This window comes from Monodon monoceros, unplaced genomic scaffold, assembly GCF_005190385.1.
Source record: "Monodon monoceros isolate NGI ecotype Baffin Bay Population unplaced genomic scaffold, NGI_Narwhal_1 Super_Scaffold_10, whole genome shotgun sequence".
Lineage (NCBI taxonomy): Eukaryota > Metazoa > Chordata > Mammalia > Artiodactyla > Monodontidae > Monodon > Monodon monoceros.
The window spans coordinates 10,461,642-10,474,410 of NW_021703766.1; the positions used below are offsets into that span (position 1 = coordinate 10,461,642).

The 12,769-nt window shown below is 42.9% G+C and overlaps 1 protein-coding gene across 2 annotated transcripts in view; it reads left to right on the forward strand.

Annotated features, from left to right (window-relative positions):
• ADAMTS18 (ADAM metallopeptidase with thrombospondin type 1 motif 18) overlaps window positions 1-12,769 on the forward strand; it is a 158,203-nt gene that overhangs the window by 90,949 nt on the left and 54,485 nt on the right. For both annotated transcript variants that reach the window (XM_029245788.1, XM_029245795.1), the window contains exons 11-12: window positions 3,813-3,908; window positions 8,181-8,329. In XM_029245788.1, coding sequence (XP_029101621.1) covers window positions 3,813-3,908; window positions 8,181-8,329 — 245 coding nt within the window. The remainder of the gene's footprint in view (window positions 1-3,812; window positions 3,909-8,180; window positions 8,330-12,769) is intronic.

Below are 12,769 nucleotides of genomic sequence, written 5' to 3' on the forward strand. Positions count from 1 at the left end.
CGCAGGCTCAGTGGCCGTGGCTCACGGGCCCAGCCGCTCCGTGGCATGTGGGACCTTCCCGGACCAGGGCACGAACCCACGTCCCCTGCATCGGCAGGCGGACTCTCAACCACTGCACCACCAGGGAAGCCCTATCACCCACTTTTTAAGTGGAGCTCAGAGAATGTATTCCATTTGCCCAGAGTCACAAGAAAAAAAGCTTCCTTGGTGGAAGCTAAACAAACTGCATCACCCACATTGATGTTAAGCTTCCTCTTCTTCATTAGTTAACACCAGTGTTTCCTAAACTTCAGCATTAATATTCAGTCCTTAACAATTACCTTTATTAGTTGTGCCATATCTCTGTATTATTTTTCACTTGTTGCTTTTCTATGAATCAACTCACTTTAAAAAAAAATAAAAGTCCAGGGCTTCCCTGGTGGCGCAGTGGTTGAGAGTCCGCCTGCTGATGCAGGGGACACGGGTTCGTGCCCCGGTGCATATTTTTCTAGTGCAATTTAAATGCGTAACCATTAGAAAAATTTATGCATACACCATCCACATTTTTTGGTGTATCCTCCATGGTATGTGGATCTTAATTTGGCAAACGCTAGTGAGCTGGAGAAGGCTGAACACGGGACAGATTTGCGGGGACAGCTGGGGAATTTTGTTTTGGACATGTTAAGCTTGAGACGCTTGATAGAGTTTGATATGCAAGGACCATTAACGTTTTGAGTATGTCACGCTTCCCCTGAAGGGGCATCCAATCTTTAGAATACAACAGGAGAAGGTGGCCAACCAGGGACAGGACAGAACAACACACAGCATTGAGACTCTTTCCTTAAAGAGCCACATCCAGGCAACCTGAGACCTTTGGAGTCTCCGTGGTTATTTTCCTTTCCCTTAAATTATGACTTAAGTCTAGGGAATTATATAGATAAGGAAAAGTTAGATGAATAGGCTGGGGGAAAAAAGAGGGAAGAATAAGCAAAAAGTGCAAACTCTCATTTCTGTTTACTTTGAAAGGAAGCCTTCTCAGAGGGCTCTCGGGTCGTCAGAGCATGTCGTTGGCTATAATTACATTTGACTTCTGTACTTCACCGCAAAAGAAATAACATGTTCATACAGCCTGTCGTATTTCACTCTGGAATCCCTGTGTTTTTGTGTTTTGCTTTATTTTCCTGGTCTTCTCCAGCTACCCCCTTTCCTTAGCCCTGTGGCTTGGCGTTGGCTGTGGGATGAGGGGGTCTCCTTTGCTTTGGTCCACCCTGGGGTCATTTTGGTGGCTGCCACCTCGGCTCCGGGTGTGGGTTATGGCTTTCCCCTGGCTGTAAGAGGGAAAACAATTTAATTCTGAAAGCCTTTCGAACTGCGGCTTTGTTTCAATGGTTACCTCCCTTTCCTCTATTTTGATGTAGATTATCCTTTTCCCAGCTTAACTTGTCCCATCTATGACCCAATATGGGAGCACACGGAGATGATGAACCTCATTCATTTTGTTGGAAGGCTGCCTTAGGCTTTCTACTAATGTCAGTAGCAGGTCCATTTCCATGTGAAATGTTTCCATATTGTGTCTTCTGAGCTGTATTGAGCTTTGGAAATAGTATGTGTGGTGCCTATCTGGGGCTGCTGCTCCTGGTGGTGTTTCCAAGCAGTGTCCTGGAGGTCCTTCCCTTCTCTTTTTGGGAGAAGAATTTTACGGTCCGTAAGACCAGGCTCACTGCCTGTATCTCTCGTTTCCTTGTGTTTTCTTTTCTCAGTCCTGTGGAACACTTTTTTTGTGAAATATTTCTAAGTATGTTCTTGCCATATTTTCTAACCATGAAGTGTCTATTAACTGGAATGCTTGGAGAATCAGGTGCCTGCCTGGTTCATTGAATTTTCAGGAGTACAAGAAGTGACCACAAAAATCATTTTGTATCCTCCCTCATTGTTACTATTTTCCCAAAAATAGATGTGTTCACTTTCTACCTTAGTCAATAGAATGTGGTGAACAAAATGGAATGAGTTTGGCGATTCATGATTTTGACATTCCATTAATGATGTCATTCTGAAAAGCAACTCCACCTTTTGAGCTGGAAGGAATCTGGTTCAGTCCCCTTCCTTTATTTTTTTCTTTTTTTAAATTATTTTTTAATTTTTGGCTGCATTGGGTCTTCATTGCTGTGCGCGGGCTTTCTCTAGTTGCAGCGAGTGGGGACTACTCTTCGTTGAGGTGCGCGGGCTTCTCATTGCGGTGGCTTCTCTTGTTGCGGAGCATGGGCCCTAGGCGCATGGGCTCAGTAGTTGTGTCATGGGGGCTCAGTAGTTGTGACTCACGGGCTCTAGAGCTCAGGCTCAGTAGTTGTGGCGCACGGGCTTAGTTGCTCCGCGGCATGCGGCATTGTCCTAGACCAGGGTTTGAACCCATGTCCCCTGCATTGGCAGGCAGATTCTCAACCACTGTGCCACCAAGGAAGTCCTCCCCGCTCCTTTATAGATAGGCAGCCAAGGCCTGGAGAAGTTGAGAGCTTTCTAGCATCCATTGATGGCACATCCAGGTCCAGAGCAATGGTCAAGGATCCGGACTCTGAAATCAGGCCAGTTTGAGTCCTGCCTTTGCCACTTACCAGCTGGGGGACTTTACAGCTTGAAACTGTCAATATCTTGCTCAGTTTCCTCATCTCAATGAGTTTATAAGAGGAATTGCTGTTCACCACTAAATGGTGTTAACGACAGTATTTATTTCCTATGCCTGCTGTAATAAATTTCCACAAACGTAGTGACTTAAAACAACTCAAATTTATTTTCCTGCAGTTCTGGAGGTAGACATCTGAAATGCATCACACTGGGCTAAAATCAAGTGTTGGCCAGGTCGTGTTCCTTCTGGAAGGTCTAGAAGAGAGGCCATTCTCTTGCCTTCTCCAGCTTCCCAAAGTGGCTGGCATTCTTGGGTCACGGCCTCTTCCCCCATCTTCAGAATCAGCAACACCTCCCTGAGTCCTCCCCCCGCTGCCATCTCTCCGGTTCTCTTCTGTCTTCCTCTTCCCTGTTTAAGGACCCTTGTGATTACCTTGGGCCCATCTGGAAAATCTAAGCGCTTCCCCATCTCAAGGTCAACAGATTAGCAACATTAATTTTATCTGCAACTTTAATTCTCCTTTGCTATGTAACCTAATATAGTCACAGGTTCCAAGGATTAGGACATGGTTGTTTTGGGGGCCATCATTCTGCCTACTACAATCCAGCATGAGAGTTATATTATTTCCTAGGCCTAGTGAAAGAATTAAATTGTCCAAATGCTTGAAAATTATTATAAAGGTGAAGAAGGAACGATGATGATCATTTACACCATTTATCCTTGAGAACAACCCTGTTGAGGCACGTGCTAATTTTATCACTTATTCACAGGTGAGGAAACTGCTGTTTAAAGGGCTTCTATAACATGTCCATAGGTCCTGCAACCTGGAAATGCAGGACAAGGATTTGAATCAGACATGCATTATTCCAGTCTTGGTCTGTTCTACTTAAATGTTGGTGGTGATAATGATGGTGGTGATGATGGTTAGAAACCAGATCTCTTAGTTAAAAGGCAAATAGTCTCCAAATTAACTATTGTTACCTCCCAGTCATTACTAAACACACGTGAATATATGGGTAGTGTAGAAGTTTCCTGCTTACGTATCTGCTAGGACATATTACTGGTTACCTTGCTACTACTAACTTCACTTGACTCTACTTTCTGGATAATGTCCCATTTCGGCCACCAGAAAATAGAATGTTTTATACAACAGCTTTGGATATTTTTGTTTTTATTGTATCGTCACCCTTGCCATCTCTTTCTTTCCTTTCAGGACATTTGCAAATCACTTTGGTGCCACCGAGTGGGCCACAGGTGTGAGACCAAGTTCATGCCTGCCGCGGAAGGGACCGTTTGTGGCTTGAGTATGGTAAACTGCCTACTTGTTAGTTTTTAGTTCTAGAGACTTAATAAAGTATAGAACCCAAACTATTTGTACTGTTACCTCAGACCGGAACACTTTGGCTTCATCTGTTTTCGGACTTTGCTTTCAATTAACCAGCATTCTTTAGCAGCTATTCTAAAACTCACTGCGAATATAACCGAGTTGGCTCCATCTTTTAAGAAGTTTTCTTTCCTTTTGCCTTTGTTTTCCATTTTTAGATGGAGGCTTGGGTTCAAATGTTTCTAGTTCAGCGAGCTGGAGGGCTTCATTGCTTACTGTTTGTTTTTTAAACTTGATTCAGTGTAGACAAGCCTTGGGAAGCAAATATTTCCTTTAGTAGCAAAGGAAGGACTGTGCCTCCATACAAAGCCTCTGTGATGCACCTCACAGGACCAATCATTGAGCTTCTGACATGCCCGATAGCAGCATCCTGTCCCTTCTAGCAACATCTCTTGAGGGGCAAGCTGCATCTCCATCTAGGTTGTACAGAAAGGCTTTTCGCTTTCAATATCTTCAACCCAAAGAACCATTTCTGTTACAGAAGATTATGGGAGATTTCTGCGTTTTGAAGGAAGGACTCTCATATATGAGTTACTGTTTTTCTCCCCCTTTCCCAGTAGAGTCTGGAGGGGAAGATACACTTGAGGATGGGGCTTCCCTGGTGGCGCAGTGGTTGAGAGTCCGCCTGCCGATGCGGGGGACACGGGTTCGTGCCCCGGTCCGGGAAGATCCCACGTGCCGCGGGGCGGCTGGGCCCATGAGCCATGGCCGCTGAGCCTGCGCGTCCGGACCCTGTGCTCCGCAATGGGAGAGGCCGCAACAGTGAGAGGCCCGAGTACCGCAAAAAAAAAAAAAAAAAAAAGATACACTTGAGGTCCCAGTAAAATGATCCAGATTTGGGGCATAACTTTGAAAGACCATGACAGAGAAGCTGTGAACAATGAGAGAGCTGGAGATTTTGCAGGTTTTTTGGCCTCTGCCATTGGCTCTCTTGAGACAGCCAAGCCTGTAGAAAAGAATTGGCCACTTAAATTGAATTCAATTCCATCATAATTTCTTGACCACTAGATATCAGTGAAATACCTATAGAGATAAATAAAACTCCATTTTATCTCTTCAAACATTTACAGTCCAGTGGGGGAACCTGCACAGAAGCCAATAACTTTGGTTCTTTTTAAACACGTCTTCTTGAAGCGCGTAGCTTCTGTCGAAGCCCAAGTGAATCAGAAATGAATCCTGCTTGGAAATAGGGGTGCACTTAGAATAAACTACGATGAATGGGTGCCCCGAGATGGCTGTTGGAATTTGAATTTGAAGTTCTTCAGTCGGGTGAAGGAATTTGAATTTGAAGTTCCTCAGTTGGGTGAAAGAGAGACTTTTTCGAAGAGACCAGCAATAAAGGCAAAGACACAGACACACGAAATAAATGAATATTCAGAAGATGCTTTCTGATATTCGTTAAGGCATTTCTTCAATACCTCTAAAAAGATTTTATTTTTTGACTGTTTTTATTTTAAAGAAAATAAACATTTAAAAAATTGAAGCATCGTATGCAATTTTTAATCAGATGGCCTGGTCTTAGGAAATCTCGGTAAGGATTCTCAGCGAAAATGTGCAGAAGGGTGTTTTAGCTGTGGTGATACAAAACAATGAATTAATCGAATATGTAAATACCGCTCACATCATTTTTATTTTTGGAGTGTCAGAGTTTCGAACTTGCAACTTGAGGATTAGTGGGCATTCTTTCATTAAGAAAGCAACAGCATTAAACATGAGAGGGATGTACGAGAAAAGATTTATATAGTAAATGAGGAAAATAAGTGATAAATGGCATAGATCAAAGGTCTGTTATGTAAATACACCCAGGATCTAGTTCGACAGGGGCTAGACTGCTTCTGGATTAGACTTAAGTACATATAGCATGAGATTAATCAAGCCAGAAATTAGAAAATAGATGTCCTTAGACCACTGCCCCCACCTCACTATTTTGAAACACCAGACTATGGTTATACAATAAACTGCAGAAAAGCCCTTACCGGTAAGGTCACCCTCAGTTGAGAGTATTCTGGTAACTTCCACCCAGCTTCACTCCAGTATAATTACACTGCACTCATAGATATGGTTCTTGGAGTCTTCTTCCGCTAGGGGATGTAATTGGCTATTCATTAGACTGTAAACTCCATGAGGCCAGGGCCATGTCCTGTAGAGTAGCAGTCACCCCATGTTTTGTTTCTTTCATTGTAACTGAAACCCACCTGAATCCCCCCTGCCCCCTTCTCGCTGGTCCTTCAGTGGTATTTGTGCCACGAATACTGGGTAAACGTGAGGATATGAAAGTCTCATACTTCTATCTAGGTTATGTGTACGAGGAAAGATAGGTTTGTGCTTGCTGTCTATTATAAAAGGTATTTGCCCAAGTCATGGCCATTTAATTTGAAATTAGAAGCAGTGATAGAAGCATATATGCATAGATCCATATAACTACATGTGTCTATATCTTATGTATTACGTTTTATATGTAATAAACATGCAGATCGTGCATGTATGTGTGTATATTCCTATGTATTCCTGATTTCTCTACTGATTAAAAACGCCAGAGGAGACCAATCTCTGAGCAGCTTAACTTGATACCAGGATGAATATTGAAATAAAAGAAAGGCAAGTTAATTGAAGGATTGGAACAGATCTCAAAACCATATTTCTAAAAAATAAAAAAAATTTCGAGTTAAGATGCATTGGTCAGTCATTTGCCTCCGAGGTGAGTAGTAAATATGTCCTTAGGTTACTGAGTTTAAACCCGGTCTCAGCTGGTTGTGTAGCTAGCTGGGTAGTTTGACTTTGAGCAAGTTAGTATTTCTTTGCTAAATTTCTTTCACTCAGAAAATAGTTATTAACTGCGACGTGCTTTGTGAAGGTTACGTTAGACACTGCATATGAAGTTTTCCCCCATCTCCCCCCCAGCACCATTGTGCACACAGAGAAGCAACTTAATAAACTGTAGCTGCTGTTGTTGTTATTTTTGGCTCTTGTTATTATTTTGTCCCAGCCACTGAGCTCAGTGCCTGAGAGACGCAGCCATTCTTGGTGGGGAAGATTCAGGTTCGTGCTTATGGTTGACAAAATCCTCAAATGACCCATTGCTTCCCCCGTCAAAGTTCTCAACAACGTTATATGATTGCATGCAAACTCTGAAGTAGCAATTAATCCAGGGAAAAGAAAAATGGAAAACAGAGGAATTCATCAGCACATGGCAAGAAACTGAAGGAAGGAAGCCATCTCTTGACCTAGTCAAAGCGCGCTAGCAACCAAGCCTCACAACAAACCACCACGAAGCCAAGTGTATCACGGGGGAAAAGTGGAGATTTGAACGCGTAACCAACTCCCCGTAATTCTGTAACCGATCCCCACTCCTCGGCAGAACCTGGCACGATCCAAACCCCAACCCTTTGGATCTAATTGCAGAGGCTTTTAGGCAAGTGTGCAATTATGCTCTAAATCATGCAGAACTTGCTCGTAATAAAAGCGCCACAGGGGGAAAAAAGAAAGCACTCCCAGCGGTGAGTGCAACCCCAGAGGACAGAGGTGACCCACAGAACTGGACTGGATGACAAAGAAGAACTCAAATGGAAAGGTCAGCACAGAAAACAGCTCTCGGACTGAGCAGATCACCAGCACATGAGAGACCCAGAGCTGATTCAGAAAAGACACTCAGTTCAAAGTCATCAGAGGGTCTGACACGGGGACCTTTCCTACAGACAGAAGGGCAAAGGTGTTATCTAAAAACACAATTTGTGTAGCCTGAAAGCTACTCGGTTTCAACAGAAATGCTCTATAGGGATGATTTGAAATAAAAATGTATGCATCCTTATATCTGTCTTTTGGATGTGATAATCATGATAAATTCTGTGTTCATATCTGAAAAGCTGATTCTCCCGGAAGAAAAATGAGCCCAAGGGTTCTCTGAGCCCCATTGTTTCCAAATGTCAGGGGAGGCTCGCCTTCGTGTCTGCGCTGCCTCCGTAGGCGGTAGGGTAGATCCTTATCTGAACACGTCACCTGGACAGCTCACAAAGCCTGTCCTCTCATACTCGGCCTTCTGGTGACAAATGCCCCTTCTCCCTAGATGTCAGCCTTTCAGAATGAACGTGGGGAAGGCAGGGTACCAGCGTGTAAGCACAGCCAGCGAAAGGGATGCTATCAAGGCATCTCCGCATGCTTTCCCAGGTGGCCTCTGAAAGTCACACATTCTTTTCACAGTGGTGTCGGCAAGGCCAGTGTGTCAAGTTTGGGGAGCACGGGCCTCGGCCCATCCACGGCCAGTGGTCCGCCTGGTCGAAGTGGTCAGAGTGTTCCCGAACGTGTGGTGGAGGCGTGAAGTATCAGGAGAGACACTGCAATAACCCCAAGTAAGGCTCTGACACGAAGTCAGCATTTGTAAGGCATGAACCTTCAGCCTGTTACATATTTGCATATTTGTCTGTCTTGTTTATACCTGTTTATAACTGTAGTTTTATTCCATCTGCTTAATAGCAATCAACGAATTAGGGTTTTACTGCTTGTATATAAAGGCTGTATGCACTGGGGGAGGTATGATGGGCAGAAACCTCAAAGCAGCAAAGGAGTTATTCTCTGTGTGAGTCTGCTGTCACGGACTCCAGTAATGGTGTGAATTCCTTTGTGCGTCTCAATTAGAGCTGCATGCCTGGGATATTGTAGAACAGAGAAGCTTGGCTGGTAGACTCTGTGTGTGTATGTGTGTGTGTGTTGCAAACTGATGAACTGGAGAAAGTATGCTGATTTTTGCCTTACAGGAATGTACATCAACATGTGTTGACAGATCAGCCTGACTTTTCGAGAGAAACCAGAAATCCGAAAAACTGTTGCGTGAAATTTCCCAATTTTTAAAATATTGACACCAAATTCAATTTTCTTTAGAAAGATAAAATGCTGGGAGGACTGATCAAAACATCCCTGGGTTGAGATTGGCTTGTGGGCACCATCTGATCTGGTGGTGCTGGGAGTCTGAGCTGCCCTCTGTGCTCTGTGAAATGAAGGTGGTTTTAGGTTACTTTTATCTGCTCTAATTCCCATGTGAAACAAGTGTGAGGTGTACATTTCCTGACTGGAGTGGTGATGTCGAAAGAGCTCAGAACTTGGAGATGGAAAGATATGACTCCACATCCTGGGTCTGTCACTTATTAATTGTGTGGCTTTGGGAAGATCGCTTGAACTTGGAGGTTGGATTTATGTATAAAATGGAGATGACAGCGCCCACCTCACATGGTCTGGCCGGATTAGAGATTGTGTCTCTAGAATTCCCGGCACGCTGGGGAGCATCCAGTGGGCATTCGGCAAAAGGTTCTGGGGCCCGTGTGGTTTTTAAACTTAAACTCGCCAGGAACACGGGTAACAGAGGGTCAGTGCTCAGAAGCAGCGAGCAGAGGCCTTCCTGATGAAATTGGACTTTGGAGAAGGCTATGGGGGTGAGAAGATAACTGATGGGACCCTGAAAACCTAGTGGGTTTAATTTTACCACACGATTCGGTTGGTGACATAGCATGGAGGTTGAGAACAGAGACTCTCAAGCCCAGGAACCTAAGTGGGCCTCCTGTCCACCCCTTCCTTGCTAGGCGGCCTTGGACGGCTAACTCTCCCTGCTCTGGGTCCCTCATTTGTAAAAAGGGGATAATGATGGGACCTACCTCAACTGAGCTGGTACTTGTAAAGGGCTTTTCAAAATTGCCTGGTACGTGGCAAGCATTGCATAAATGTTTGGTGGATTGCAAACTTAAATAAATAATGAAATTAGAGCAAAAGGAAATTTTTGAAAAGACAAACTGTACTTCATCTGAGCTGGATCAAGAGGCCAGTTTGTTCCAAAATGTAAGGGAGGGTTTGGAGATGCTTTGACCATGGTTTGTTGGGTGCTTGCAGTATCTCAGGCTGATCTAGGATCGCTCAGCTTTGGCACTCTTGACATTTTAGGCTGAAAATTTTTTGTTTTGGGGGTTTGTCCTGTATGTGGCAGGGTGTTTAGTAGTAATCCTGACCTCTATCCACTCGATGCCAGTAGGATGAGTCCCCCTCCCCCCAACCTCCAAGTTATGGCAACGAAAATATCTCCAGACTTGGCCAAGCATCCTGTAGGGGGCAAAGTCATTCCCAGTTGAGATGCTCTGCTCTAATCAGACCCAATAACTAGGTCTAATGGTAGGGAGGCTTGTGATACATTTGCAGTTTATACCAGATTATTAAAAACACCCTCCTCATACTTTGAATGTAGCCCGTGTCTTGGATAGAATTGTTAAAATCATTGTATTACTTTTCATTTTTGCAGCATATTTCATGAATCTGGTTTTCATACATCGCAACATTTTACAATCTCGCTACTTCCCCAAGAAAGAAAGAGATTACCTAATTTAATAACTCTGCTGGTGAAGTGCATGAATGACGCCCCTGAGATTTAAATTAAAACCTCTCTCATATCTGTGGGATTGAGAACACTCGTTATAATAGGGCCTTGTTCATGGAAATAGCATACTGTAACTTTAGAGATGCCTATAAAAGAATTAATCACTCGAGTAGTTCTACTTGGTGCAGTTTTATCATTTTAAACAAGATTAAGGCTAATCAGGATTCTCTTTAATTATGCACGAAGTCACAAATAAAACAAGTAAATGATCTGCTGCTTCAAGACAATTGAATCAGTTCTCCATTCTTGTTTCACATTGTTGTCGTAAAGCTGTTTTTTTCTCCCTCTTTCAAGTTACTTATTTCTCGCTTGCTTCAGTTTAAACACTTGGTCTGTTCAGATCAGCCTAACCATTTCATTTTTTCACGTGAAAAGCAATGCGAGCATTTCATTGCACAGTAATGATGGTTTTCTCAGAACATAGTTTGTTTCATAAAAAATGAATTATTTCTGGTTGGGTCATGGATTTATCCAACTTTTCAGCTTCAAAAGAATTGAAAGGTTATCTGGTTCTGGAATGGCCAGTACCTGGCAAATATGGCCCTTCTTCTTCTTCCCGTGTCTGTGACAGACCTTATTAATTGATCACAGCCTCCCCACTGTGCCTTCTCAAAAGACTTCTCCAGGCGTTTGCTCCCAATCAGGTTAGAACAGATACGTGAGTTGAAACCTGTTGTTTCCTCTAGTTATTTTGCAAATGGGTAGCCAGGGGAGACAGAGGGTCCCATTCAGAGGAGCAGCTCTTGCTGGGTCCCCAAGCTGGACATGGGAGAGTCAGACCAAGATCCCACTGTCTTAGTCCTTACAGTGAACATTTTTTCTGGGTCCCTGGAAGAGAGCCTCGTGAAATGCCTATACACTCTGTTCAAGAAAATTAATAGTGAAAATTCAAATAGTAAAATTCAAATAGTGATAAGTAAGCTTGCTAAAGCATTCTAGAACTCTCCTAAAACATGAGTCGATTTGAGAAAGAATGTCACGCCACTGGAGTCACAGTGCCAGGAGAATCGTTGAATCATATCTCTGGCCCATTTTTCAACCAGTAAATTCTGGGCTCGGCTGATTATCAGAATCATCAAGTGTGCTTTAAAAAGCACTGATTTCTTGATATCCCTCATCATGTATTTTTATTGAGAAAGCCTGCAGAGGGCCCAGGAATATCATTTATGTATATGTGTCCGTGTGTGTATGTAAATCACATATATGTAAATATATGTATGTATAAATATATGTGTGTATATGTGTATATGTATGTGTTATATACATATATATATATATATTTTTTTTTTAAACAGAGCCTCCCAACTGATATTAATGATCAGCCACTCAGCCAAGAATAACCATTTGTAGTCAGGAGTTGGTAAATTATGCAGAAGCAAATATGGGTATACTTTATAGTAGCTTAATACAAAGAAAAAATCAGGTGCCTAGATATTTGTTTTCTGGTGTTTTTTTTTTTTTAATGATAAAGAACTCATTGTACCAAGGGACATCATGGTAGAATTTTCTGTTAATTTATCCTAATACGTTCAAAGCTGCAGAAAAAAATGTATCTGTAATTGAGGATTTGATGGCAAAGTCCAAATTCTTGCCAGTCATTAAAAGTAGAAAGCACTTTAAAATAGTTGCAATTTATTTGTGCTAGCTGGGCTGTAGACTCTGCCCTAAATTCTTTACCAACATTCTCTCAGGTAATCATCACAGCTGTCCTCATTTTACAGATTAGGTGGTTAACTAAAATTGCCTAAAGTTAAGCTGGGAAAGGGCAGAGTCTGTTTCGATTCAGGTCTGCTTCACTGTCCAAGGCCAGTTCCCTAACCACTGGACATCACTGTCTCCCTCTTGGTCTTCTCATGCCCCGCCCCTCTAGCCTAACTCAGTTAAATGCATGCCTGGCAGGGCAGGACCGGCATCCGGGAGAGCCCAAAGGGATGAGGTTGAGCTCTGTTCTGTCTCTTTCTAGACATGTGACCTTCACTGAGCACATTTTGGAAGCTCTATTAGCCGTTTTCCACTTCATCTATAAAATGAGGGGATGGCTCTATGAGTTTTGAGGTCTTTCCCACGTTACAGCGTCTGACTTGAAGCAGTCACACGTGGTCCTCTTTCACTTTATTGAATTTGAGTAGCCTAAATGAAGCTTATTTGTAAACTCTCCGACAAGAAAAACTTACGCTGAGAAAATTTTAATTATGACTCATAAAGATGAGCAGGAATAGAGTAAGGCTCTCATATGGCACTTTAAGGTTTTTCGAAATGCTTTTCGGATAATGATTTACGAAGTCTTCAGGGATTTAATCTAGCACAGTGACTGTTGAATGTTTTAGTAGTTGTTCCAGAATGTTTTGAAATAGCTGAAAAATCTCATTCTGGC